At 40.6% G+C, this 26,399-nt stretch overlaps 1 protein-coding gene across 12 annotated transcripts in view; it reads left to right on the top strand.

Moving 5' to 3' along the window:
• Nucleotides 1-25,781, top strand: part of LOC127552251 (zinc finger protein 347-like) — a 141,379-nt gene extending 115,598 nt beyond the window's left edge. For 3 of the 12 annotated variants that reach the window (XM_051982846.1, XM_051982847.1, XM_051982844.1), the window contains exons 3-5: nucleotides 1,958-2,084; nucleotides 3,107-3,202; nucleotides 5,913-8,960. In XM_051982846.1, coding sequence (XP_051838806.1) covers nucleotides 1,958-2,084; nucleotides 3,107-3,202; nucleotides 5,913-7,543 — 1,854 coding nt within the window. In that variant the 3' untranslated portion in view covers nucleotides 7,544-8,960. The other 9 variants (XR_007951312.1, XR_007951313.1, XM_051982855.1 and 6 more) reach the window with 8 other exon arrangements.
• The last annotated feature ends 618 nt before the right edge of the window (nucleotides 25,782-26,399 follow it).

Genomic DNA, 26,399 nt, shown 5'->3' with positions numbered 1-26,399 from the left:
GGGTGGGAAGGAGCCTCTTGATTCAGGGATTTCTGGAGAGTCCAGTAGCAAAAGTCCCAAAGGAGTAGAGCCAGTGAACAATGAGGAGATAGCTGGGCTTTCTCCTTAAGAGAAGGTTTGGAGTGCATTAATCCCCCCCTCATGTTGGTAAAGGGGGGGTGTGGGAGGCTTGTGAAGGAAAGATTTGCACTATCTTCTCTTGGGTGTGAGTTAAGGAGTCAATCAGAGATGACTTGTCCATCAGGAAAAGGACTGTTTGCCTTTACTGAGATCCTATCTTATGGAGGAAGAAGGAACCAAGGACCCAAGAGTAAAGGAAAGATTTAGTAATCCATGGGAATCTCCAAAAGTGTAAAAGAGCAATAAATTCCTCAGTTGTTCACAAGTGAAAAAATAGGAACAAAAAAAAAAAAGCTGAAATGTGCATTACACAAAGACCATCAGGAGGTCAGGGTGGCACTTCCTAGTTAGAAACAAACATATCCCAAGTTCACAAAGGCCATTCTCTTTGCCAAAAGGTAGGTTTATTTAGGAGAACAGGTTATAGATAAAATGGAGAGATAAAATAAGAACTTGCAGGGGGAAATTGCCAAAAAAGCAATAGGGTTACCCAGGAGAAGAATTTGTAAGAATCCATTAAAGCAACATTACAGGTTGTTACATTGAATGACAGCCTAAAAGCATAAAGAAGTTTAGCAAACTAACCAGAGTTAATTATACTTGGCTATACTATATGCTATATATAACTGTACAGGGTTAGCTATCATAAGGACAAAGTCACAGTAAATTGAAGGCACTGTGAGGAGGGAGAGAGAGAGTGCTCCACAGTGAGTTTTGTCCTGAAAAGGACTTAGCCAAGCTCTTGAACATGGGGACATCTTTGTTGGGTGAAATACAAGGTTGGAGGTTTCTTAGGGCAGAAGGGGGAAGTTACCAGGCAAGCATTTGGGAGGGATCAAAACCAAATGGGATCCACCTGGCAGACCGGGTCCCAGACTCAAAACATGGTAATCAGAATCTCAGATGTTGTTTACAGATGCAGAAGTTTGAGAGATAGATTTCTATTCTCTCAGTCACTCTGTGCAGACAGATTAGTGGGGACTTGATTATGCCTGATAATGGCAGGTTGAATTCTTGCTGACAAAGGGAGTGAATAAGCTGAAAGTCCACATCAGGGAAAAAAACGATGTTTCAAAGAAGAAATCCAAAATGATGTACTTGTAGTAGGTGGGAAATAGAGATGGCCCTTCCCGAGTATCACGGTATTCCCACTCCTGGCCACTTTCTCCTATATAGGGTCCATCTATTGGCTTCTTAACTTATTTTTATGATTCCTGTTCTCCCCAGCTTGTACATTGCTAGGCGTCTTTGTCAAACATTTCTCATTAAAAAAAAGACAATATTTTCTCTATGAATTTTTTTAATTAGTGAAGGAAGCCTCTTTTCCAGTTTCTCTTGTTTCCCTGTAATGACATATAAAAATTGAGGAATATTTGCCTTAAACAAAGGTGAGCTGTTTTGCCCATACCAACATCTTCCCCAGAGGGACCTCACAGAAGAAATAAAACTTTTTTTCCCAGAGCATGCTGTATTTGCCAACTTCTCAGACTCTTTACAGAATTGTCTTTAGAAATTTCCCATCACCCTCTTGCTCTCCACAGATCCATCTACTTCACAAATAAAACACAAACTCTTCCTGATTTCACAAGGAAATGCATTCAATAATAAGACATTTCTCAGCTTTATTCTAGCTGATTCCATAAAATGCTTTTCTGAAAATTCAATAAGACTCTTAATGACCATGGTTGCAGGAGTTGACTGACAATCAGAAATGGCATAAATTTTGAGCCAATCCGTTCACTGCTTGAGTTTCCTCCTGTAAATTGGGGAGGGTTGGTTGGATTCTTGAATTCTGAAGTGCCTTTCAGCTCTATGTCTCATGGCTTTGGTGCTTTAGGACTTGGTGACATTCAGGGATGTGGCTGTGGACTTCACCCAGGAGGAGTGGGGCCTTTTGGACCCTCCTCAGAGGGAGTTGTACAAGGAGGTCATGCTGGAGAATTCCTGGAACCTGCTCTCCCTGGGTAAGGACATTTCCTGGTTAACTCTGAATCTGCAATCTAGGGATGTATCATCATTTCCTCAAATACAAGGTTGGAGGCTATATCAGTGGGAAAGGAGAATGGGCTGGTCTGCTGTGTCCAAGCAAGCACCAGAGGCCTCCTGTATAAATTTGTCTGGTATCATAGAAAACTGAGGGTGTCCTTTGTTGTTCCTGAAGCTGTCACTTACTAGTTCTAGGTAGCTTCAAGTCAGAGATCAAACCAGTGTGGAAGCATCTCACACAAGGATCTAATCAGCTGATTTGGTTGACCTCTACCTGGACACAGACTGGTCTACCAAAGCTCTGAAAATTGCTCCGGAAGATCCGTTGATGACAACCTGTCCCTCTTTGTCACGGGGCTAGGATTGGGAATGCTCTTCTTTTTAGCCAGCATCAAACCTAAAGCCCATGGTTGTTTTTACTATAGGAAACATGTCCTGAAGCTTCTTTCCTCTTGGCTTTCAAATTTCAGCACCAGTGATGGGAAAGGAAGGGAAGGGAATGAAAATTCATTTTCATCTACTCTTTCCCATGTGTTGTGCCTTATGCCTTCTTTAAATACATTAGCAACAACATTGTTGAGGAAAAAGTTCTGACAATTATTCTAAATACTCAAAATAACAAAAAGCTGAAATGAAGAAACATGTGACTTGCATCCAGATAAAGAACTAATAGAAATATGTAGAGAATAATTTTACAATTACCCTTTTTATCCAGGAATGGGGTTCAAAGTTTCTTCCATAAATGAAGCTAATAACAGGTGGGGAAAGGGGAGAAGATGATTTGACTCTTATCTCCAAATAAAAGTTGTACAACAGGATGATGTGACAAACCCCATTATATTTTCTTACATGACAAGCACTAGTGGGTGACTATAGACTCATATGTTTCAATATAATGGGCTGAATCTCAACGGGGCAGCTCTGGATTTTCACCCCATTCCCTAAATAGAACTAAATTTCAAGCTTCTCTCCTTGATACCTACCTTATTTCCATGCTCAGGGGTTCCAGTTCCCAGAGAAGATGTGATCTTTTACTTTAAGCAAAAGCAAGCACCCTGGGTGCTGGACCAAGAATGCCTGAGGAGCTGCTCTCCAGGTGAGTGAGGTGAAAGCAGGGATGTAAGAGTTGGGGTTTAAGGGGCTCCTGGGGAGATACCATGAAATAAATGCTGGGGGAAAGACCAGCCTTGGAATTCTTTCTCAGATATTTTTTAGGCAGATCTCTTTTTCAATTATTCCTGGTCCCGTCACTGAATTTCAGGTCTCAGCAACACAGCTGGGCCTGGAGTTTCTAATCTGTGAAGGTTCCCTTGGTCTTCCCAATAGCTTCTTCTCACAATTACTCCAATAGGGAAAAGTCTCTGGTTCCTGCTGAGGCTGCAACCACACTCAGCTTTCCCAAGGGGGGTCCCCACAAGATGTTTCCGCAGAGGTAGCACACTTCCCACAAGTTTTTTTTGTTTTTTGTTTTTTGTTTTAAATTTTATAATAACTTTTTATTGACAGAATCTATGCCAGGGTAATTTTTTTTACAACATTATCCCTTGCACTAGCTTCTGTTCCGATTTTTCCCCTCCCTCCCTCCACCCCCTCCCCTAGATGGCAAGCAGTCCTATATATGTTAGATATGTTGCAGTATATCCTAGATACAATATTTGTGTGCAGAACCAAACAGTTCTCTTGTTGCACAGGGAGAATTGGATTCAGAAGGTAAAAATAACCCGGGAAGAAAAACAAAAATGCAAATAGTTCACATTCATTTCCCAGTGTTCTTTCTTTGGGTGTAGCTGCTTTTGTCCATCATTGATCAATTGAAACTCAGTTAGGTCTCTTTGTCAAAGAAATCCACATCCATCAGAATACATACTCATGCAGTATCCTTGTTGAAGTGTATAATGATCTCCTGGTTCTGCTCATTTCACTCAGCATCAGTTCATGTAAGTCTCGCCAGTCCTCTCTATATTCATCCTGCTGGTCATTCCTTACAGAACAATAATATTCCATAACATTCATAGACCACAATTTACCCAGCCGTTCTCCAATTGATGGGCATCCATTCAATTTCCAGTTTCTGGCCACTACAAACAGGGCTGCCACAAACATTTTGGCACATACAGGTCCCTTTCCCTTCTTTAGTATCTCCTTGGGGTATAAGCCCAATAGAAACACTGCTGGATCAAAGGGTATGCACAGTTTGATAACTTTTTGGGCATAATTCCAGATCGCTCTCCAGAATGGTTGGATTCGTTCACAACTCCACCAACAATGCATTAGTGTCCCAGTTTTCCCGCATCCCCTCCAACATTAATCATTATTTTTTCCTGTCATCTTAGCCAATCTGACAGGTGTGTAGTGGTATCTCAGAGTTGTCTTAATTTGCATTTCTCTGATCAATAGTGATTTGACTTCCCACAAGTTAATCCTCTGTCTGGGATCTTTCTTCAGATCCCCTCAGATGGGACCCAGGAGAACACCTTTTCTGCCCTAGATCTTGACTTTTTACCCTCTTTGCCCTGAGACACAAATTGGTTCTATTTGTGGGGAAAATAGGAAGACCTTGAAATTTTACAACATATTTCACCATCTTCCCAGAATCTTCTCCCAAGATAATATCTTGATCTGGAAATTACAGGTTTAATGATGTGATCATCTCATTAAGTAATTCAGGAAGGGGAGAACTGTTCTGGAGCAGCCAAAGAGCCACCTGCAGGTCTCTGCAGACCTCTGGCCCTTTGTTTATGAATGTCTAACCTTCCCGGAATTTTGGAAACGATTTGTGGTCAAGTTGAGAATCTGAAAGAATCTGTTGCACTTAGGAACCATCAGAGTTTGAGGGAAGGACCCCATGATCCTCAAAAGCTGTATATTCCTGATCATGATCGTTTCAAGTTACCGAGAAAGGTATTTGTTAAGGTATATATATATGGACATACTTGTTATCCCAGTGGACAGTTTGCAACTTCACCCAGTCTCTGTACTGATAAATTTTGGGTCAAATGCTTGGATTATTGTCTCCCTCCTTCAAGGAGCTTGTGAACTTCAAAAGGGAGAAGAGATGCAATAGCCAAGCTCTGCCCTTCCATGCCACAGGATGATTAACTCAGTTTCCTACATGAGACACATATTTTCAGATATGGGTGATTTCCAGCATTTTTAAATCATTGTGTTTGTTAAAAGGATATGCACGGGGATATGATGATAAGCTGTGGCTATCAATAAAAAAAAAAAACAAGTATTGCATCAGAACCAAATCTCATGTCTCAGATTAAAAAAAAAAAACAAACACATTCCGAATGTGACTTCAGATAATGTAACAGACAAAAACTAAATTGAGAGTGATATCAGAAAGTGCGTACAATAAAAGGAAAAGGGAAAAAAATGAGAGTTGAACTAATTTGTCAAATATTGAAGGCAGATTCTGCCCATTCACTGGGTGGGAATTCCTGTCTCAGCTACAGGGCTTTGGCTCAAGTCCCTCTATCCTCTGAACTGGTGGCCTGAATTGTGAAAGTAGAGATAATAAAAGTATTCTGTTTTGTCACAGGTTTATTGTGAGGATTCAATATATTTGTGCTTGAAGCCCATTAGAAATTACATCATGTTTGGGATGTGAGGTAATAGGATCATTAAGGGACTGATTCTGCCCATGTAAGAGTTTTTTCTTTGCCTGGGGAAATAGATTTTAACTGAGCTTCTATTCTGTTGATGGAGGGAGGGCAGGGAGGGGGGGTGGGAGGAGAGAAGGAAAGGGGAGTGTCTTTTCCTGTTGTTGCCCTTTTTTAAAAATTTTTTTTTTTTTGTTACAGGAAGTGAGATCAGACTTGAAATGAACAAAAGTATTCAAAACCAACACTTCATTTGGAGAGAAATCTATGCTGCACATGAGAAAATACACACTGTAGAAAAACCTTATGAATGTAACCAGTGTGGAAAAGCTTTTAGATATAAGCGAAATCTTACTCTACATCAGAGAGTCCACACTGATGCGAAATCTTATGAATGTAACGAGTGTGGAAAGACTTTTAGAAATAAGGGAGTTCTTACTGAACATCACAGAATTCACACTGGGGAGAAACCTTATGAATGTAACCAATGTGGAAAGACTTTTAGATATAAGGGAGTTCTTACTGAACATCAGAGAATCCACACTGGGGAAAAGCCTTATGAATGTAATCAATGTGGAAAGGGTTTTAGACACCAACAGTCTCTCACTTCCCATCAGAGATTCCACAGTGGAGAGAAACCTTACAAATGTAACCAGTGTGGAAAGGGCTTTACATGCAAAAAATCTCTCACATACCATCAGAACATCCACACTGGTAAGAAACCCTATGAATGTAACCAGTGTGGAAAGAGTTTTAGAGGTAAGGCAACTCTTACCCATCATCAGAAAATCCACACTGGGCAGAAACCTTATGAGTGTAACCAGTGTGGAAAGGGTTTTAGAAAAAGGATATATCTGACTGCACATCAGAGAATTCACACTGGAGAGAAACCTTATGAATGTAACCAATGTGGAAAGACTTTTAGAGACAAGGGATATCTTACTGCACATCAGAGCACCCACACTGGTAAGAAACCGCATGAATGTAACCAGTGTGGAAAGGCTTTCAGGAATAAGGGGCATCTTAATGTACATCAAAGGATCCACACTGACGAGAAACCATATGAATGTAACCAATGTGGAAAGACTTTTAGAGATAAGGCAACTCTTATTGTACATCAGAGACTCCATACTGGGGAGAAGCCTTACGAATGTAACCAATGTGGAAAGGCTTTTAGACAACGACAATATCTCACTGTACATCAGCTATTTCACAGTGGAGAGAAGCCTTACAAATGCAACCAGTGTGGGAGGGGTTTTACATGGAAAATATCTCTCACTTTCCATCAGAAACTCCACACTGGAGAGAAACCTTATGAATGTAACCAGTGTGGAAAGACTTTTAGACATAAGGAAAATCTTAATGTACATCATAGAATCCATACTGGAGAGAAACCTTATGTATGTAACCAGTGTGGAAAGGCTTTTATACAAAAGAGAGATCTTACTGAACATCAGAGAATCCATACAGGAGAGAAACCTTACAAATGTAACCAGTGTGGAAGGGGTTTTACATGTAAACAGTCTCTCATTCCACATCAGAGAATCCACACTGGTGAGAGACCTTATGAATGTAATCAGTGTGGAAAGACTTTTAGAACTAAAGGAAATCTTACTCTACATCAGAGTGTTCACACTGGAGAGAAACCTTATGAATGTAACCAGTGTGGAAAGACTTTTAGAACTAAAGGACATCTTACTAAACATCAAAGAATCCACACTGGAGAGAAACCTTATGAATGTAACCAATGTGGAAAGGCTTTTAGACAAAAAGGAGACCTTACTGTACATCAAAGAACCCACATTAGAAAGAAACCGTATAAATGTAATTAATATGGAAAAGGTTTCATTAAAAACCTGTATGCTTCTCACCAGATCTGTGAGGAAATGTCAAGACATTAAAATAAGGAGGAAATTGGATTTGGTAAAGATCACTGGGAGAAGATTGGTAGGGAAACTGCCTTCCATAATTAGCCTTCTTTACATTTACCCTATGGGAAGTGTGAGGAAGGGAAGTAAAAGATGACTAGGGATAGGAGACAGCTTCAGAAGCATAGTGGATCCTTCTTTCCCCGCTGGTCCCCTACCTGAAAGGCAGTACAGTGGGATTGAGAGATCAATAGATCAGGACTCAGGACAGGGGTTGAAATCCTGGGTTCTGAACCTCTGTGGCCTTGTGAACTTACTTTAACTCCACAGGTCTTTGTGCTTTTAGATTAGGGTTAGGATCTCTTCCAGCTCTGACTGCTTTGAGAACCCAAAGTGGAGCTTGAAAGTGAACCCTACTCTGCCATTTCTTTCTGGATCCTCAGCTTGAGATTCAACCCAATAACTCATAGACTTCACCAAACTTTCTGGCTATGATTGGCATTTTGGAGAGATAGAAAGACATGAGAAATTCTAAAACTACATCCTGTTGAGTCAGGAAACATACACATCCCTAAATATACGTTAGTCCAATAGGTCTCTTGTCGTATTTGTTCAGGAAGAAAATGTTTCCTTAAGATACTTCACAGAAAGATTTCCACTCTGAGGTTTTCACCTTTCATCCATCAAATTGGCGGAGATGACCCCCAAGGCTGGACATAGTGTTGGGGGCTATAGAAAAAGGCACAGCAGTGCGATGTGTATATGGCTATGATGGGTCCAACTTTTCTCCAAAGCCATTTGTTATTAGGATTTGTGAAAAGGTGATCAAATGCCCATTCTTTGTGACACAGAGAACCCAAGGCAAGGGATCTACTGTAAGGACATGAGGGGAGCAAGGTTCTGGCTGAACTAAAATATTAATTGCAATGTTTTGGTTTCTATATTGTGTGGGAGTAGTGAAAAATAATATAGATGCAAAGTAGAAAATGGGAGCTCTTCAGTTGGAGAAAGTCTGAACCCATTTTGGTTCATGAACATATTGGAATATTGTGCCATAAGAAGCAGTGGCTAGGAAGAATCTGGAGAAGAAAGGGGATTTGTAAATGAACCACGATAGATGAAAGTGAGCCAAAGCTAGAAAATCTCCATGTACTGTGACTTTGAAAAAGGAATTTGAAATTCCTTCCAGCAATGTAGAAGCATGTCTGTATTTAATATGTATTGGACTACCTGCCAGATGGTGGAGGGGTGAGGAGGAGGAGGTGAAATTTTGGAACAAAAGATTTTGCAAGGGTCAGTGCTGGAAAAATTACCCATGCATATGCTCTGTAAGTTAAAAGCTTTTAATAATAAAAAAAGCACATCTGTGCATCAAGTGTGACTCTTGCCTATGTCTCACATAAGTTCAACAGAGGATCCATCCTACATGGAGTTCTTCCTTTCTCCGGACATCTCAGGGGAGCTTGTAGAGTGTCCTGGCTGTCCACTAATAGTGCGCTTCTTGTGAAGCCAGCTCGTGTCTTATACAATTCTCTCATGAGAAGCTTGAACAACGTAACTTATCCCAGCAGAGGAACTTCAGAAAATGCTTTATCAGCAACCCCCTGACTCCCTGGACAAATAGAGGCAGCCAGCTGCCTTAGTCAATTAGCTTGTAAAATCCTTTCATTTTGAAAACTGCTTGTGGTGACAATAGGAAAACCACTACTCTGGGACCCTGCAGTTTGTCAGTTATTGAAGGGCTTATATCTTGGGCAGAAATGGGGCAGGAACCATCACCACTGGTTGTCTGGACCTGTGTCTTGTCCCCTGACTCAGATACTCCAGAAGAAAGGGTGAGGCTGATGACTGTGAGCAGTCCTGTCTTACTTAGATCCAATTCACTTGCAGGCCAACCTTATCACTTTCTGATGGGCCTCAGTCCTCTTCAAGAGCTAAAGGTGAAATGGCTTGTGGCATCAAATGTTCAGTTTTCCCATCAGGCACTTTTAAATGAAGAAAAACGTGGGTGCTGGTTTTTTCATAATGTGATTAATGTGGCATAATGTGGACCATGATTGCATATGTAAATTCTATATTACATGGTTTGTCATTTTGGGGAGGAGAGGTGGAGAGATGAAGTCAAATAATTTGGAACCTGAAACCATACCAAGATGAAAGTTAAAAAGTAGCTTTACTAGTAAATGTTTAAATAAAACACTAAACTAAAAATAATTAGAGGCTGATTAGGTAAAGAGCAAAGTGTGAAGATCGTGTGTTTTAGAATCAGCGGGACAGAGGAATTCAGGTTAAGGGAAAAATCCTTAATCTTTATTCTTTGCTGAGGTGAAGGGGAATGGGGATAGGAAGGAGAGCAGTCACCACAAGAACCCTGCCAGCAGTCCTCTGCTTCTCTCACCCCACCCACCAAATCCTCTCAGCAATCTCCTATACAACACATCCAATTTGCACCGACTGGGAGGGGCCATTCTTTCTCCAAACATATTAATAGGGTATTATCCAATTGCTAATTAGCCTCAAGTGCCAAGAGAGACCTCTGCCATGAGAGCTTCAAGAACTTCAGCCCATTACACAAACCACAGGAAAAATAATCTCTAACAATTACAGCAATGAGGTAATATAACAAAATTTGTGGGACGCAGCCTAATATCCTATTGCACACATCCAAATAGCTACCAGACTTTCTGAATTAGACAGCTAATGGGATCTCAAACAAAAATGGGATCACAACAAAACCTATTACCTTTCCCCAGATCATCCCCATCTCCATATTTCCTTCCTTGAGCGTTCTATCCCTCCTCCAGTCACCAAAATTAATAATCCCAGTTTTATTCTTAACTCTGCATTATCTCTCAACTCTCATGTGGAATCAACTGCCCAATTTTGCCATTCCTTTAGCTACTATATTTTCTCTATGACCCCTTCATTCAGACAACAACTGAATTACAATCCAAGTTCTTATCCTACCTTCCTCAGGCATTCATTTGAATGAAGCCTCTCTCCAATCTTTCCAGGAAGCTGCCACACTGGTATTCTTTTCCCTATAAGAACAAATGTCACTCCCCTCCTCAGTCACTCCAATAACTCTCTGTTGCCTCTGAGGTCCGATTCAAAGTCCTCTTGTTTGCCATTTAAAACCCTTAATGGAGGTAACAGCAGAATCAGGTGAAAATCTGTGTAGAGAAGGGAGAGTAAGAAGAAACAGAGAAAAATAATTGGATATTTTCAGAAGAGATTTTGCATACATTTGGACAATCCCAGTAATTATTTTATAGAAAAATCCCTGTGATTGGATTGGCTTCAGATCAGGGATACAAGGGGGAAAGTCCAAGGTCCTTTTGTTCAACAGGGTCACAGGGATTTGGGAGTCAGAACAGCAGCTAAGATTCCATGCTCTCCCCTCACAGAGAAGTGGGATCCAAATTCATTTATAGCTAGGGATGAAGGCCTGTCTTCCCTAACTGCTTCAGGCTGCTAAAGGGCTTAGAGCTGGTCCTGCCTAAAAGCCCACCCCTGAGAGGGTACAGGTGGGTATGATTTGAAACTAAGGATCCTCCAGGGATGAGAAGTGCAGATTCTCAGGACTTTCTATCAACCAAACCCAAGCTCAGTGGGAAATTTAACGTATCAAAGCCAAGATCCAAGATTCGTTTTTTAGGAACTTAAAGTGAACCAAATTGTTTTGGAAATAAAAAGCTTTATTTTTTTTAAAACTGGCTAAATTAGACCTTCTAGTTTACTCCTCCAATGTCTTGTATTAATCCATGTTTCATCTGATTTCTTAATGATCACAATAGGGATATCGAAACTTTTAATAGTCCATCAGTCACAAGTCTCTTTATTGCTAATTGCGATCTTATTTTTCCCTCCATGATATAAGATACTATTTAACACACCCCACATCCTCTGCATTTTTCAGGTTCAATTTAAATGGGGAATTTTTAAACACTCCCTGAAGGAGTATAGCTTCTACAGGAGAATGCAATACTTTTGACTTCCCCTGACTTTAGGGGGTTTCTGTTCTAATAAGTCAGTACTCCTAAATCTTCTGGTTTTTGGACTCTCCCTCTGGAAATTTTGAATTGGATAGCCAGTGGCCCTGTCAAACTCACCATATCTATAAGAAAACCTAGTATGTTGCCCCCAAATCTTATGATTCTTCCAAATGTCTTTACCTGAGGATACCATCACTCCTCCAGTCACCCAAATTCATAACCCCAGATTTATTCATAATTCTCTACTGTCTCTCAGTTCTCATATAGAATCAACTCCCAAGCTGGGTCATTTCTATAATCATTATATCTTTTCTATTGGCCCTTCATTCACAAAGCACCTGAGGTGCCCAGGATGGAGAGAATAATGCAGATGGTGTTTGACAAGAGCTCAGTGGGATCATGCCCTGCCTTTTCCTGCCTCTTTTCACATATCCCCAAATGAAAGCTTTGCCAAGAGGATGTGCTGGGGCATGGGATCTGCTGAGAGAGAGTACAGCGGCCACCTCCACCTGTGGTGCACAATAAGTTTTCTGCCATGTTGTAGAAGCACCTTGTTGAGCAAGGAGCACTCATGTGTGTCATGGGAAAGGGATGGGCCCGAGGGTCACAGTCAGTGCCCTGTGAGCAGAGATGCCTTGACAGAGCCTCTGGCCTGTGAGCGGGTTGCTGGAATGTCTGGATGGGCTGTCCTCCCACTGGCAGATACCATGCACACGCAGAGCCCACGAGCTGCTTGTCTGAGAGGTGATTGGGGATCGCCGGCTGTTCACGTGCTAATCACGCTTACAAAAATGTACATCAACAAGGCTGTGCGGCACAATGAACTGGTTTTCACAGTCTATGAGTCTCCCGCCTCAGTCATCTTGCCTCTGAGATTAAAGGGCTCTTATCTCTGGAGCTCTCAATCAGGAGGGCCGCAACAAGAATGAAAGCCACACTAAGAGGGTGAGCGCTCATTCAAGAAAGTTACTTTGTGTGTGTCTAGGAACTTGTTCCACTAATCATGATACAGCCTTGGGGGCTCCCTACCAATGAAAGCCCTAGGAGGTGACAATCCTAGCAGGGACACAGTGATCAGAACATGGCCTTGCTTGTTGAGGTGAGTATTCTAAAACACAAACCTTGCACACAGGTTCTAGAATGAGGCTCAGTCCTGAATAGTAAATCAAAATTTGAGCCAAATTTAATGTAATTAAAACTATCCATTTTGCATTGTTCTCTAGGTTATTATTTTTTTTTTTGCCATAAATTCTTTCCTTCTCCAAAAATCTGATAGGTAAACTATCCTTTGCTCTCCTAATTTGTTTATAGTGTCAATCTTTATGCTTAATCATATACCCCTTTTCACCTTATTGAGGGTTGAGGTGTGAGTTGAGTTCTCTATAGAATTTGTGACATACTATTTTCCTCTGTTCCCAGCAATTTTTGGCAAATGGTGAACTCTTATTCTATAAGCTGGAGATTTTGGGTTTATCAAATAATAGATTAATATAGTCATTGAATATTGTGCCTTATGTATTTAACTTATTCCACTGAATGGTCACCATTCTATTTCTCAGTAAGAACTAGATGGTTTTGATGAGTCCTTCTTTGTAATGTAATTTGTCTGGTATTGTTAGGCTATTTTTGCATTAGTTTTCATTAACCCCCTTGATAATCTTCTTTTAATTATTATTTTTTTATGAGGAAATTGGGGTTAAGTGACTTGCCCAGGAAGTGTTAAGTGTCTGAGGCCAGATTTGAACTCAGGTCTTCCTGACTTCAGGGCTGATGCTCTAACCACTGCGCGACCTAGCTGCCACCCTTCCCCGCCCCCCACCCCATATTCTTGATCTTTTCTTTTTACAGATCAATTTTGTTATCATTTATTTTTAAGCATATAACATAATTTTTTTGGCAATTTGATTGGTACGGCACTGAATAAATAGACATTTAACTAGAACTGTGATTTTTATTATATTACCTTGGCCAAACCATAAACACAATATTTTTTTCCAGTTGTTTGTATCTGAATTTATTTGTACGAATTGTTTTATAATGATGTTAATATAGTTTCTGAGTTTGTCTTGGGAGGTAGACTGCTAGATATTTTGTATTTTCTACAGTTATTTTAAATGAAATTTCTTTTTCTATTTCTTGCTGCTGGGTTTTGTTGGTAATAATGCTGATCATTTATGTGGGTTTATTTTGTATCCTGCAAAGTGTTGTTTCAAATAGTTTTTTTTTTTTTTTGGTTGATTCTCTAGTATTCTCTAAGATCTACCATTATATCATCTGCAAAGAGGGATAGTTCTGTTTCCTCATTGCCTACTCTAATTCCTTCTGTTTCTTTTCTTATTGGTAAAGCCAACATTTCTAATACAATGTTGAACAATAGTAGGGATAATAGGCATTTCATCCCCTGAACTTATTGTGAATTTATCTAGCTTATTGCCATTTGATATAATGCATACTGATGGTTTTGGATAGATGGTATTTGTCATTTTGAGGAAAACTCCATTTATTCCCATGTTCTCTAATGTTTTTAAATAGGAATAGGTACTGTATTTTCTCAAAATCTTTTTCTGTATCTATTGATATAATCGGATGGTTTCTGTTAGTTTTATTCTTGATATGATTATGCTGATAGTTTGCCTGATATTGAATCAGCCCTGCATTCCTGGTATAGATCTTATTTGCTCATACTGTGTTATTGTCCTGTTGATAAATTGATCTAATCTGTTTGCTAATGTTTTATTTATTTATTTATCTTTGCATCAGTATTTATTAGGGAAATTGGTCTATAATTTTCTTTCTGTTTTAGCTCTTCCTATTTTAAGTATTAGCACCATATTTGTGTCATAAAATGAATTAGATAGCAAACATTCTTCACCTATTTTTTCAAGTAGTTTACATTGTATCAGAATTAATTGTTCCCTAAATATTTGGTAGAATGTCCTTGCAAATTCATTTCACTCTGGAGATTTTTTTCTTTGGGAATTCATTGACTTGTTTAATTTCTATTTTTTAAAATGTGGTTATTTGAGCATTTTATTTTTTCTTCTGTTAATATAGGCAATTTATGTTCCTGCAAATATTCATTCATTTCAATTAAATGATCTGATTTGTTGTAAACAGTTGAGCAAAATAGGTCCTACTTATTGCTTTAATTTCTTCTTCATTGCTGGTAACTTCACCCTTTTCATTTTTGATACTAGTAATTTGCTTTCCTTCTTTTTTCTAATCAAATTAGCTAAAACTTCATCTGCTTTATTAGTTTTTTCATAAAATCAAGTTTTAATTTTATTTACTAGTTTAATAATTTCCTTACTTTCCATTTTGTTGAAAGGAAGAAGAAAATTTATCCCTTCTTAGATTTTTAAAATATCTAATTTAGCTTTTAATTGGGATTTTAAAAATTTGTTCTTTTTCCAGCTTTTTTAGTTGTATGGCCAATTCATTGATCTCTATTTTATTCATGTAAATATTTAGAGGTATAAAATTTCTTCTACTTTAGTGTATTCCATAAGTGTTGTTATATGTGTCATTATTGTCATTCTCTTGGATGAAATTCTTGTTTCTAAGATTTGTTTGGTCCACTCATTCTTTTAGATTACACTATTCAATTTCCAATTAGCTTTTAGTTGATCTTTCTCTGGCCCTTTATTGAAAGTACTTTTTAATTGTATCATGATGTGAAAAAATGCATTTACTTTTTAGGGCCTAATGCATGGTCAATTTTTGTATAGGTGCCATGTACCACTTAGAAAAAACATATATTCCTTTCTGTTTTCAATCTCTTTTCTCCAGAGTCCCATAATATTGAAGTTTTTAAAGATTTTTTAGTTTTCATAATTTCTTTCTTATTTTGTGGTTGTCTTCTAATTCTTAGAGGGGGAGGTCAAGGTCTCCCAGTAATATAATTTTGTTAAAAGCATCCATTTTTAGTTTTATTTGCCACTTCTGTTTTTTCTACAATTTATCTATGTCCTTTTTAATTTTTATATCTTCTTTTGTGCTTATTGTAAGTTTGTTTTCCTAAAGTTCTTAAAGTAAATATTCATTTTATTAATCTTTCTTTTTCAGTATTCTGAATGTATGATTATAAAGATATGTTGTCTCACTGAGGACTTCTACAACTGAATCACAAAAATTTTGGTATATTGTCTCATTGTTATCATTTTCTTTTACATAGTTATCATGTCTATGATTTGTTCTTTGACTCAGGTCTCTTCTAGGATGTCATTAAGTCTCCATTTGGGTTTGTATCTTTTTGTTTTATGGTCCCGGAGACAATTTCCATTCTCATTGCATTATGATGAAAGGATGTATCATTACTGCCTTTTTACATTTATCTGCAGTATCTCTATGCCTGAGTGATTAATTTTATATTGCAAAGATATATCCATATTCCTTTGTTGTCCCGTTAAGATGTCACATCTTTTAACTCAAGTTTCTCCAGAACATTTTCTTTTCATTGTTCTCTCTGATTTTTCCTCTTAGTTAATCATATACAATTTTCCTGCTCTTTCCCCTCAACTAGTCCTGTTAACTAGTTTTGTTTTCATTTCATTCATTATTCTCCCCTTTCCAACAAGGATTTCTCTTCCTCTCTTCATTCTCCATTTTCTCTTTTTGTTTTACCTAGATTCTCATTCTGTTATTCATATCCCCTATAGGCATAAAATGTGTTCATGACAGACTGATCATCTGATTGGTGATGGTCAGTTGAAAACAGTACAGATGTGTTCAGCTCATCTTTCTAGGATCAAGAAATCAGCACTAATCAAAGTGGCTCTATCAGCACACCATATGTCTTTGGGCCACAAATAATCTGTAAGGAATTATAAAGGAACTTAGAATTTTTACTATCATTGTAAAATTGAATTGTACATGTCTGTATACTGACCCCAAATCCTGCATCTCTGTAAGCTTTGCTTGTGCCTTACTTTTGATGGTGTAAAATACTACCTTCTTAGAGATGGTACATCCATCCTGCAGGTAAGCCATGTAGAATTTACTTTTTTTTTTTCCATTTAGCAGCTTCTGAATTTATCGTTATTTTCATTTTTAAAAAGGCTTGATGTTGGCAACCCTTCTGCTCTAGATGAGCAAATTCAGTGCAGTTACCCTATCTAGGAAAACTGCCCAATCCTTTTCAATGTCACCATTCCCAAATATGTATTGGCTCCACTTTTCCTCCAATTTAGTGGTCTTCTCTGACCTTAGAAGTCATTAGGACCTTAACTCTTCTAGTAGCTTTGGGGCTACTGCTATTGTTGAATGAGAATATCAACCTTGGAAAGGACAAATCTATGATCAGTCAAGCATCCTGCATCACACATGGCCTTTGTCACTCTCCATCCTGTCTGTTTCTTCTCCTTATAATTATATAGTCTACTAAATGACAATGTTTGCTGTAAATGTGCACGCATGAAGTTCTGTTGTTTTTAGGTTAGGAGAAGACCGTGTCGTGATGGGGTCTTAGTGTAGTGTTCTTTTCTTTTCTAAATTATGATGGTTCTTTGGGAGCAGGTTTCTTGGGGAGGTTTCTGGAGGCAGCCTTAGTTTCAGTTCCAAGTAATAATCACTGCAAACGCAGCCAGCTGATAAAAGTTCAAATCATTTATTATCTTTCAAATCCCCAGTTCTGCCTGATTGCAGTCTCTAACTTCTCAATCTCCTCAACTCATTCCTCCACTGATTCCTGGCTTCTGGATTTCCCAAAGTCTCCTGACTGAGAGCTTCTTATATATGATTTTTTAAAGATATGAACCCAAAGGTTGACTCCTCCTTTGGGAGAGTAGGATTGTGGAAGGTGTAAACTTGTGAATCTCATACTGAATCCTTGACTTGTGAATCTCCCAAACTTGTTAACTAATGTGTGAGCTAATGTGTGAACTCTCAAAGGCATAAACATAAGCATTGTTTCTATCAATTCTAGTGACTTAACACCTTGTAAGGATTCTAACAGTCTTAGAATGCACAAATCTTCATTAATAAGTGCTGTTTTCAACCCTATTCCTCCCAAGGACATCCCCTTGTCTGAGCGTAGTCGAGCCATAAAATCAGCCAGGACTAGATAAGCTTGTCCTTTTTTGGCAAACTGAGGACGAGCATCTCTAGTCTTCATAAAACTTTCCTTTGATTTCATCAAGGTTTGTCATGGTGGGAAGATAGTCACTGATGATGGCACCATGACATTTTCCTAAAGGTGCCAAAGGCATTTTCAGGATCCTGCCGTTCAGTCTTTTTGGCAGACATACAAGGTTGCTGACTTGATTCCGTTTGATTGCTAACCTATACCAACTTCACTATGCTCCCTCCACTGCGCTCCCTGCAGAAATCCTTGTATGTAGCTCCGACTTCAGTAAGGTGGCCTTCGTTTGCCAGCCTTGTTTCCCTCAGGGCTGCCATTTGGATGTGACACCTGCTGAATTCTCTGGCCACTAGAGCTGTCCATCTTTCAGGTTTGCTGCATTATCCATAAGGTGCACACATTCCAAGGACTGATGGTGAGTGAAATCTTTGTAGAAGTTTGTGTGTGTGTGTGTGTGTGTGTGTGTGTGTGTGTGTGTGTGAGAGAGAGAGAGAGAGAGAGAGAGAGAGAGAGAGAGAGAGTGTGTGTGTGTGTGTGTGTTTGTGTGACTGTGTCTATTTCTACCACAGGGTGGGTCCACCAGCCACGGTAGACAGGCCAGGGCTGATTAAGCAGATCTTTAGTGCACCTTTTTTGGTCCCTTCCTCATACCAGGGGGGCTTATTTCCAGCAGCTCATACCTCTAGGGGGCTGCTACATCCCACTGCTGTGTCCAGTGAGGAGATGGCTGCATGGCTCGGGTACGTGTATGTAGGTGTATGACTGTAACTCCCAGTGTATTCCCTCCTGTTGCTTCATCACTTACCTGTCACTACAGGACTTTGAAATAGGAAGAATGGTAAAATATTGACTCAGGCCCAAACTGGATTTCAGCAAGGCAGAGTTGCACAAAGTCCCTTCTCCTCCACAATGTTCCCAGTCCAGTGGCAGCCCAGAGGGAGGAGTGGGGCTGGTTGCAGTGGATGATGCTTTGATGTCTAAGGAAGCTCTGAGCCCTCCACAGAGGTACTTCAGCTGCCTTTATTCTCACCCATCCATTCCACTAGGGCCCGTCTTCCCATGTTTGGGGTAGACTCAGGCAGGTTTGGGCCACCCTCACCCTGGGATAGCGCGTCTGCCACAAGGGCTTACTGGGCTGTGGCCACGGAACATGCTAGAGCTTCTTGGAGTCCCCGACGAGTCCCGGGTACTAGTCTCTGAACACACCCCATAGCCCAGTAAGAGGGAGCAAGTCTGACTCACTTCCCTTTCATTCTTGCTGCTACAGCTCCTGATCACATGACCCAAAAGCCCAATTTGAAGCGTTTTTTGCCTTCGAGTCTGGTCTGCTTGTCAAGGGAGACCCCAAAGGGGCAAAGATCCCAATCCTAGCGGGAGAGCTCCGTGCAATCCCATCTCCATTTACAGCTGCAAATAGTAATTGTGTGGAGCGCCCCGATTTCCCCACGAGCCATTTGGGGCAAGTTCCTCAAAGAATAAGCTCCATCACTTTGGCTTAATCTGGGGCTGCGGGTGTAGCTGGGCAGTCTCTCTGCTGGGGGGGAGGAGGAGGTGAGTGGGAGGCTTTGGGAAAGAGGGGCTCTCAGAGGGGCCCAGCCTGGCAGGCGGTGGCCCAGGGAAAGTGTGAGCCCGGGGGCGGAGTTTGGAAGCCTGGGAGGAGTCTCGGGAGAGCGGGTCATTGTGTGATGGGGGAGGGGTTTAGGGAGCAAAGGCGGTAGGAGTCGTAAGTGTGGACACGGCGTGATGAGAAAAAAGGGTTAAATCAGCCCAGGGGCTTCAGCTGCTGGACAGAGTCTTGTTTTTTGGGCCTAGGAGAACCCATTTCCACCCCCCCACCCCCAAGTAATCCGGAAGCAGTAAGTTTTTGAGCTAAGATTATTCTGCCTTCCCTGCATCTGAGATCCTGAGAGCTGGGAGCCCCTGCCTATGCTTGGAGCTGAGAACCCCCTGTCCTCCCTTGAAGCTGAGATCACTCCACCTAGCCCTTGCCTATGCTTGGAGCTGAGAACCCCCGTCCTCCCTTGAAGCTGAGATCACTCCGCCTTCCCTACGTCAGAGATCCCTGTCCCTTCCCCGGGTGCTGAGATCATCCTCCCTTGCCTGCAGCTGAGCTCTCTCTGCCTTCTGGAAGCCCGCTCTGTGCACCCAGGTCCCAGGTAGGTCTGAGCCCGAGGTAGGGGTCATCTCCCCTCCCCGGCCTTGATCCTTGTAAAGGCAGAATCAGGAGATGGAGAGGAAGAAGAAGGGAATGAGGGGCAGAAAGATTGGGAAGGAGGTCGGGGTTCTTTATATCTGCGTATTATGTGCCTCCTTATTCAGCTTATACGTTTTCTCTCATTTGATCCAGTTGCCAAAATTGTCAGGGTTGTTGACGGTGACAACCTGGATGAGGCAGCACAAGATAAGCCACACACGTTTGCTGTAGCTGTTTGTGTCCACCTCAAAGGCAATGGGCACCATGAGTGGGGGAGGGGGATTCATCTATTCCATAGATGTCATAGCTATATTGTCAAATATAGGACAGGATTTGGTTTAAATTTTTTGAGGCAATATTCACTAATGATATTTATTGGCTTGCAGTTTCTTTTCTGTGTTTTGACTTTTGTCTCCTTCATGAATGGATTCTGGTAGGATACTTTGTTCTTTGTTCTTCATTTAATATTTTATATTTTCCCAACTGCATGTAAAAATATTTTTAAACATTACTTCAAAATGTATGTTCCAAATTCTCTCCCTCCCTCCCTTTCACCCTCATTAAGAAGACAAGCACTTTGATATAGGTTAAAAGTCTTCAGTCATGCAAAACATTTCCATGTCAGTCATGACATGATAGAAAACAGAAAAAAAGAGCTCTCGGAACCTAAGAAAGCTTACCAGGCTATTTTGAAGGAGACAATAAAGGACTGAACTTTTAACACTGGGTTGCATTTTGAGGTGATTATTACATAGAAATGAAACTAAGGCTGCCTCGAGAAGCCCCCTGAGAAATCTGCTCCCAGAGCACAATTATATTTTAGAAAAGAACAATACAGGAAATCTTTTACATTACTACTTGCTTGTGTAATACCTCCCATGCTAATGGATTTATGTATACCTGTTTCAACTAAAACAAAAGAAAGGGGGAGATGTAGAGCGCCACAGATAGTGGGGGAACTCTGGGTAAGGTATAAGACCCTTTAGCCCAGAGGGAACCTGCTGACAGTGTCTGCTTTGGCTCCCCACCTTCCTTTGCTGTTCTCACCCTTCCTGAGAAGTGAAGGAGGGCTTGACCAGCTGTGTTCTAACTGAAATAAGGGATACTTACAATAAGAGGCATATACATTACATATATTGTATTTCACATATATGAGACTGCCTGCCATCCAGGGGAGAGGGTGGAGGGAAGGAGGAGAAAAGTTGAAACAGAAATTTTTGTAAGGGTCAATGTACATATGTTTTGTATATAAAAAGGTATAATAAAAAAAAGAGAGAGAGAGAGAGACATTTTCATACCATATAAGCAGGGTGCTTATAGTTAGCACTTGCACAGTGTGCTGTGGTGATGTAATGGTTCTCCTATTGGCACATGCTGAGTGTGCTGTAATATGTAATCATACTTAGGTATTTAAGGGTTGAGAGGAAGTGAAATAAGAGAACTCCATGTTTGACCATCCTGGTGGGTCTCCTGCCTTCTACACTCCTCTACTAAGATCAAAGACTCGGGCTGATCCCGAGATCCTCCAGAGAGCTAGTCTGGATGGTGTATTTTGTTACCACACTGTGGGGCCTCTGCAATGCATAGTATATTTTGGCAGCACAATTTGGGGGCTCTAGAAAGCACATCAGAGGCTCTGGCCTATATTATTCAGACCAGTAGCTGCTCCCTTTGTGGGGCCATAAAGGCTGGAGGCAGCAGGATTCTGAGGTTGATAGAGACTAGGGCCCAGTTAGAGGAACTTTACAACATGGAGTCACCTTGATTAATTTTCTGTGTACACAGGGAGCCTGGAGTCAGAGGGAATGAGACCTAGAAGCCTGCGACCTGCTCAGGTGAGTGCTTTCTATCCAGACCTGACCCACATCAGCAATCACAATCACCAGCCCTCAAGTCAGGAGTTCAAATCTGGCCTCAAACACTTAACACTTCTTATCTGTGTAACCCTAGGCAACTCACTTAACCCCAATTGCCTCAGCAAAAAAGAAGAATAAATGTATGAAAGGACTTTATTTTTTTCTTTTTTGAAGATTTTTATTTTGAAAACATTCAAAGATAAATTTTCACACTAACCAATACAAAACTTTGTGTTCCAATTTCCCACCCTTTTCTCCTCACTCCCTCCCCTAGATAGCAAGTAATCCAATATATGTTAAATCTAATATAACCATACATATTTATACCATTATCATTCTGCACAAGAAAAGTCAGATCATAAAGGGAAAAAAAAAAGAAAAAAGAAAATGAAATTCAAGCAAACAACAACAAAAAGAGTGAAAATGCTATGCCATAACGCACACTCAGTCTCCTTAATCGTCTCTCTGGGTGTAGACTTCTCTCTCCCTCACAAGATCACTGGAACTGGCCTGAATCACCTCATTATTGAAAAGAGCCACATCCATGAGAATTCATCATCTTATAATCTTGGTTGTCGCCATGTACAATGATCTCCTGGTTTTGCTCATTTCGCTCAGCATCAGTTCATGTAAGACACTTCAGGCCTTTCTGAAATTGTCTTGCTGATTGTTTCTTACAGATTGTTTCTTCTATCACATTCATGTACTATTACTTGTCCAGCCATTCTCCAATTGATGGACATCCCCTCAGTTCCCAGTTTCTTGCCACTGCAAAAAGGACTGCCACAAACATTTTTGCACATGTGGGACTTTTCCATTCTTTAATATAAGATAGCTGCTTTTATCTGGGAAAGGATGTTCTTTTGACTGTGCAAGTTTGTGGTTGGAACCCCGGAAAGCCCATTTATGGGGAACAACTCAGGGACTGTGTCATCAGAGTGACCTGTGGTTTCTTTCTTTCTCTTTAAACATTTCTTGAAGTCCTGCATCTAGGCTGCTGTTTATTGGTATTCCGATAGTCTGGTGATACCTGTATTACAACTTTTGTCTTGCTCTTTTTTCTATCTGACTTGTTTCTGATGTTTTACATTCGCTCCCTGTTTTTAAGTCTTCTGCATCGACTTTAGTATTTGCCATTGCCTTGTGGCTTCCATGTGGTCTGTACAAATGTTGAGAGGGTTGGTTGTGTGGGCAAAGTTTTATGACTCTTGTTTCCTTCTGTCACTGCCCTTATTTCTTCTCCATTGAATTTCCCCTTGAGGATCTCATTCATTAGTGTATCTCTTGCTCTTCCTTTCCCCAGAATTCTGCTTGGGTTTGTGCCCAAAGACCCCCAGCTGAGGCAGCGCTTGGAGACAGGAGGTACTCTTCAGCCTCCTGTCCTGAGTGTCTCAGATGAGGATATTGCTTATTTTAGGGAGGGTCGGTTTTGCTTGTCTGTCCAGCAGACTTCCTGAGTTCACATCTGAAGACAAAGCTGGGGTCTGCAGCACTCCTGGAGGGAAGGTATGGGCTGGTCCTGATCCTGCTTTCCTGGGGGTATGGATTGTTTTACTACAGCATCTCAGGGGCAGGAAAGGGGCCTGTGCTGAAAGTGGTCTGATCCTGGGCCTGCCACTCTGTGAATTTCTGACCTGGATGTGAGTGTGTAGCCATGGTTACATGGCTTTTTTTCCCCAGGTTTTTGTTTTTCTTTTCTAGGTTGGGTTGGGTTTTTCTGTGGGCGAGCGAGGGATTCTTTCCATTGGATTTTCATTTTCTCTGTGCAGAAATGAGCACTTCTCTTTGTGATCATTTCCTTTAAGATGGTGTCCATTTTTTTAAACCAGTTTTCATTCCATGAGACCTCCCATCATTAGCTTGTCTATGTTCAAGTTGTGATTGCCATCTATTGATGGCAATATAATACTTCCCTTCAGCAAGGGCAGATGTTTTTTCACTGTTAATTGTTGTTTACTTCATTTTCTCTGGGCTGTTCTTCACTTTTGTATATGTTTATTCCCTGTCTATTCTTTCATTTCTTTGGGAAGAGTTATCATGGCAGAATTTAACATTCTATTTCTGCATCTTGGCAATAATCAGAAGAAATCCTGAGGTCCAAGAAATATGGAAAGAGGTCTGGCTGGGAAAGAGCCTCTTGATTCAGGGATTTGTGGAGAGCCCAGTCAGAAAAGTCCCAAAGGAGTAGAGCCAGTGAATAATGAGGAGATAACTGGGCTTTCTTCTTAAGAGAAGGTTGGGAGCATATTAGCCCCCCTCATCTTGGTAAAGGGGGGATGTGGGAGGCTTGTGAAGGAAAGATTTGCAATATCTTCTCTTGGGTGTGAGTTAAGGAACCAATCAGAGATGCATTGTGCATCATGAAAAGGACTGTCTGCCTTTACTGAGATCCTATCTTATGGAGGAAAAAGGTACCAATGGACCCAAGAGAAAAGGAAATATTTAATAATCCATGGTAATCTCAAAAAGTGTAAAGGAGCAATAAATTTTCACAAGTGAAAAAAATAGAAAAAAGAAAATGAAAAGCTGAAATGTGCATTACACAAAGACCACCAGGAGGTCAGGGTGGTCTTCCTAGTTAGAAACAAACATGTCCCAAGTTCACAAAGGCCATTCTCTTTACCAAAAGGTAGGTTTATTTAGGAGAAGAGTCTATAGAGAAAATGAAGAGATAAAATAAGAACTTGCACGGGGAAATTGCTGAAAAAGCAATAGGGTTACCCAGGAGAAGAATTTGTAAGAATCCATTAAAGCAACATTACAGGTTATTACATTGAATGGCAGCCTAAAAGCATAAAGAAGTTTAGCAAACTAACCAGAGTTAGTTACACTTGACTATACTATATACTATATATAACTGTACAGGGTTAGCTATCATAAGGACAAAGTCACAGTAAATTGAAGGCACTGTGAGGAGGTAGGGAGAGAGTGCTCCATAGTGGGTTTTGTCCTGAAAAGGACTTATCAAAGCTCTTGATCATGGGGACATCTTTGATGGGTGAGATACAAAGTTGGAGGTTTCTTAGGGCAGAAGGGGGAAGTTACTAGGCAAGCATTTGGGAGCTCACAGGGAGGGATCAAAACCAAATGGGATCCACCTGGCAGACCGGGTCCCAGACTCAAAACATGGTAATCAGAATCTCAGATGTTGTTTACAGATGCCCAGAAGTTTGAGGGATAGATTTCTATTCTCTCAGTCACTCTCTGCAGATTAGTGGGGACTTGGGACTTGATTATGCCTGATAATGGTAGGTTGGGTTCTTGCTGACAAAGGGAGTGAATAAGCTAAAAGTTCACATCAGAACAAAAAACAGATATTTCAGAGAAGAAATTCAAAATGATGTACTTGTAGCAAGTGAGAAATAGAGATGGCCCTTCCCGAGTATCAGGATATTCCCACTCCTGGCCACTTTCTCCTATATAGGATCCACCTATTGGCTTCTTAACTTATTTTTATGATTCCTGTTCTCCCCAGCTTGTACTTTGCTAGGTATCTTTGTAAAGCATTTATTTCTCCTTAAAAAAGGCAATATTTTCTCTATGAATTTTTTAATTAATGAAGGAAGCCTCTTTTTCAGTTTCTCTTGTTTCCTGTAATGACATATAACAACTGAGAAATATTTGCCTGAAACAAAGGTGAACTGTTTTGCCCATACCAACATCACCCCAGGGGGACCTCACAGAAGAAATAAAACTTTTTTCTGAGAGCATGCTGTACTTGCCAACTTCTCAGACTCTTTACAGAATTGCCTTTAGAATACATTGCTTAAATCACTTTTGCTGAGGAAGAAATTTTCCATCACCCTCTTGCTCTCCACAGATCCATCTGCTTCACAAATGAAACACAAACTCTTCCTGATTCCACAAGGAAATGCATTCAATAAGCCATTTCTCAGCTTTACTCCAGCTGATTCTATAAAATACTTTTCTCAAAATTCAGTAAGACTCTTAATAACTGTGCTTGCAGGAGCTGACTGACACACAGAAATGGCATGAACTTTGAGCCAATCCCTTCTCTGCTTGAGTTTCCTCCTGTAAATTGGGGAGCTTTGGTTGGATTCTTGAATTCTGAAGTGCCTTTCAGCTCTATGTCTCATGACTTTGGTGCTTTAGGACTTGGTGACATTCAGGGATGTGGCTGTGGACTTCACCCAGGAGGAATGGGGCCTCTTGGACCCTCCTCAGAAGGAGTTGTACAAGGAGGTCATGCTGGAGAATGCCCGGAACCTGCTCTCCCTGGGTAAGGACATTTCCTAGTTAACTCTGAATCTGCAATCTAGGGCTGTATCATCATTTCCTCAAATACAAGGTTGGGGGGTATTTCAGTGGGAAAGGAGAAAGTTCTAGTGTACTGTGTCCAAGTACCAGAGTCCTCCTGTATAAATTTGCCTGGTATCATAGAAAACTGAGGGTGTCCTTTGTTGTTCCTCAAGCTGTCACTTACCAGTTCTAGGTAGCTTCAAGTCAGAGATGAAACCAGTGTGGAAGCATCTCACACAAGGATCTAATCAGCTGATTTTGGCTGACCTCTACCTGGACACAGACTGGTCTACCAGAGTTCTGGAAATTGCTCCGGAAGATCTATTGCTGACAACGTGTCCCTCTTTGGCACAGGGCTAGGATTGGGAATATTCTTCTTTATAGCAAGCATCAAACCCAAAGCCCATGGTTGTTTCTAGTATAGGAAACTTGTCCT

Source organism: Antechinus flavipes, chromosome 2, assembly GCF_016432865.1.
Source record: "Antechinus flavipes isolate AdamAnt ecotype Samford, QLD, Australia chromosome 2, AdamAnt_v2, whole genome shotgun sequence".
NCBI lineage: Eukaryota > Metazoa > Chordata > Mammalia > Dasyuromorphia > Dasyuridae > Antechinus > Antechinus flavipes.
The sequence above is the reverse complement of the archived record's forward strand: the minus strand, read 5'-3'. Positions and strand labels throughout refer to the sequence as shown.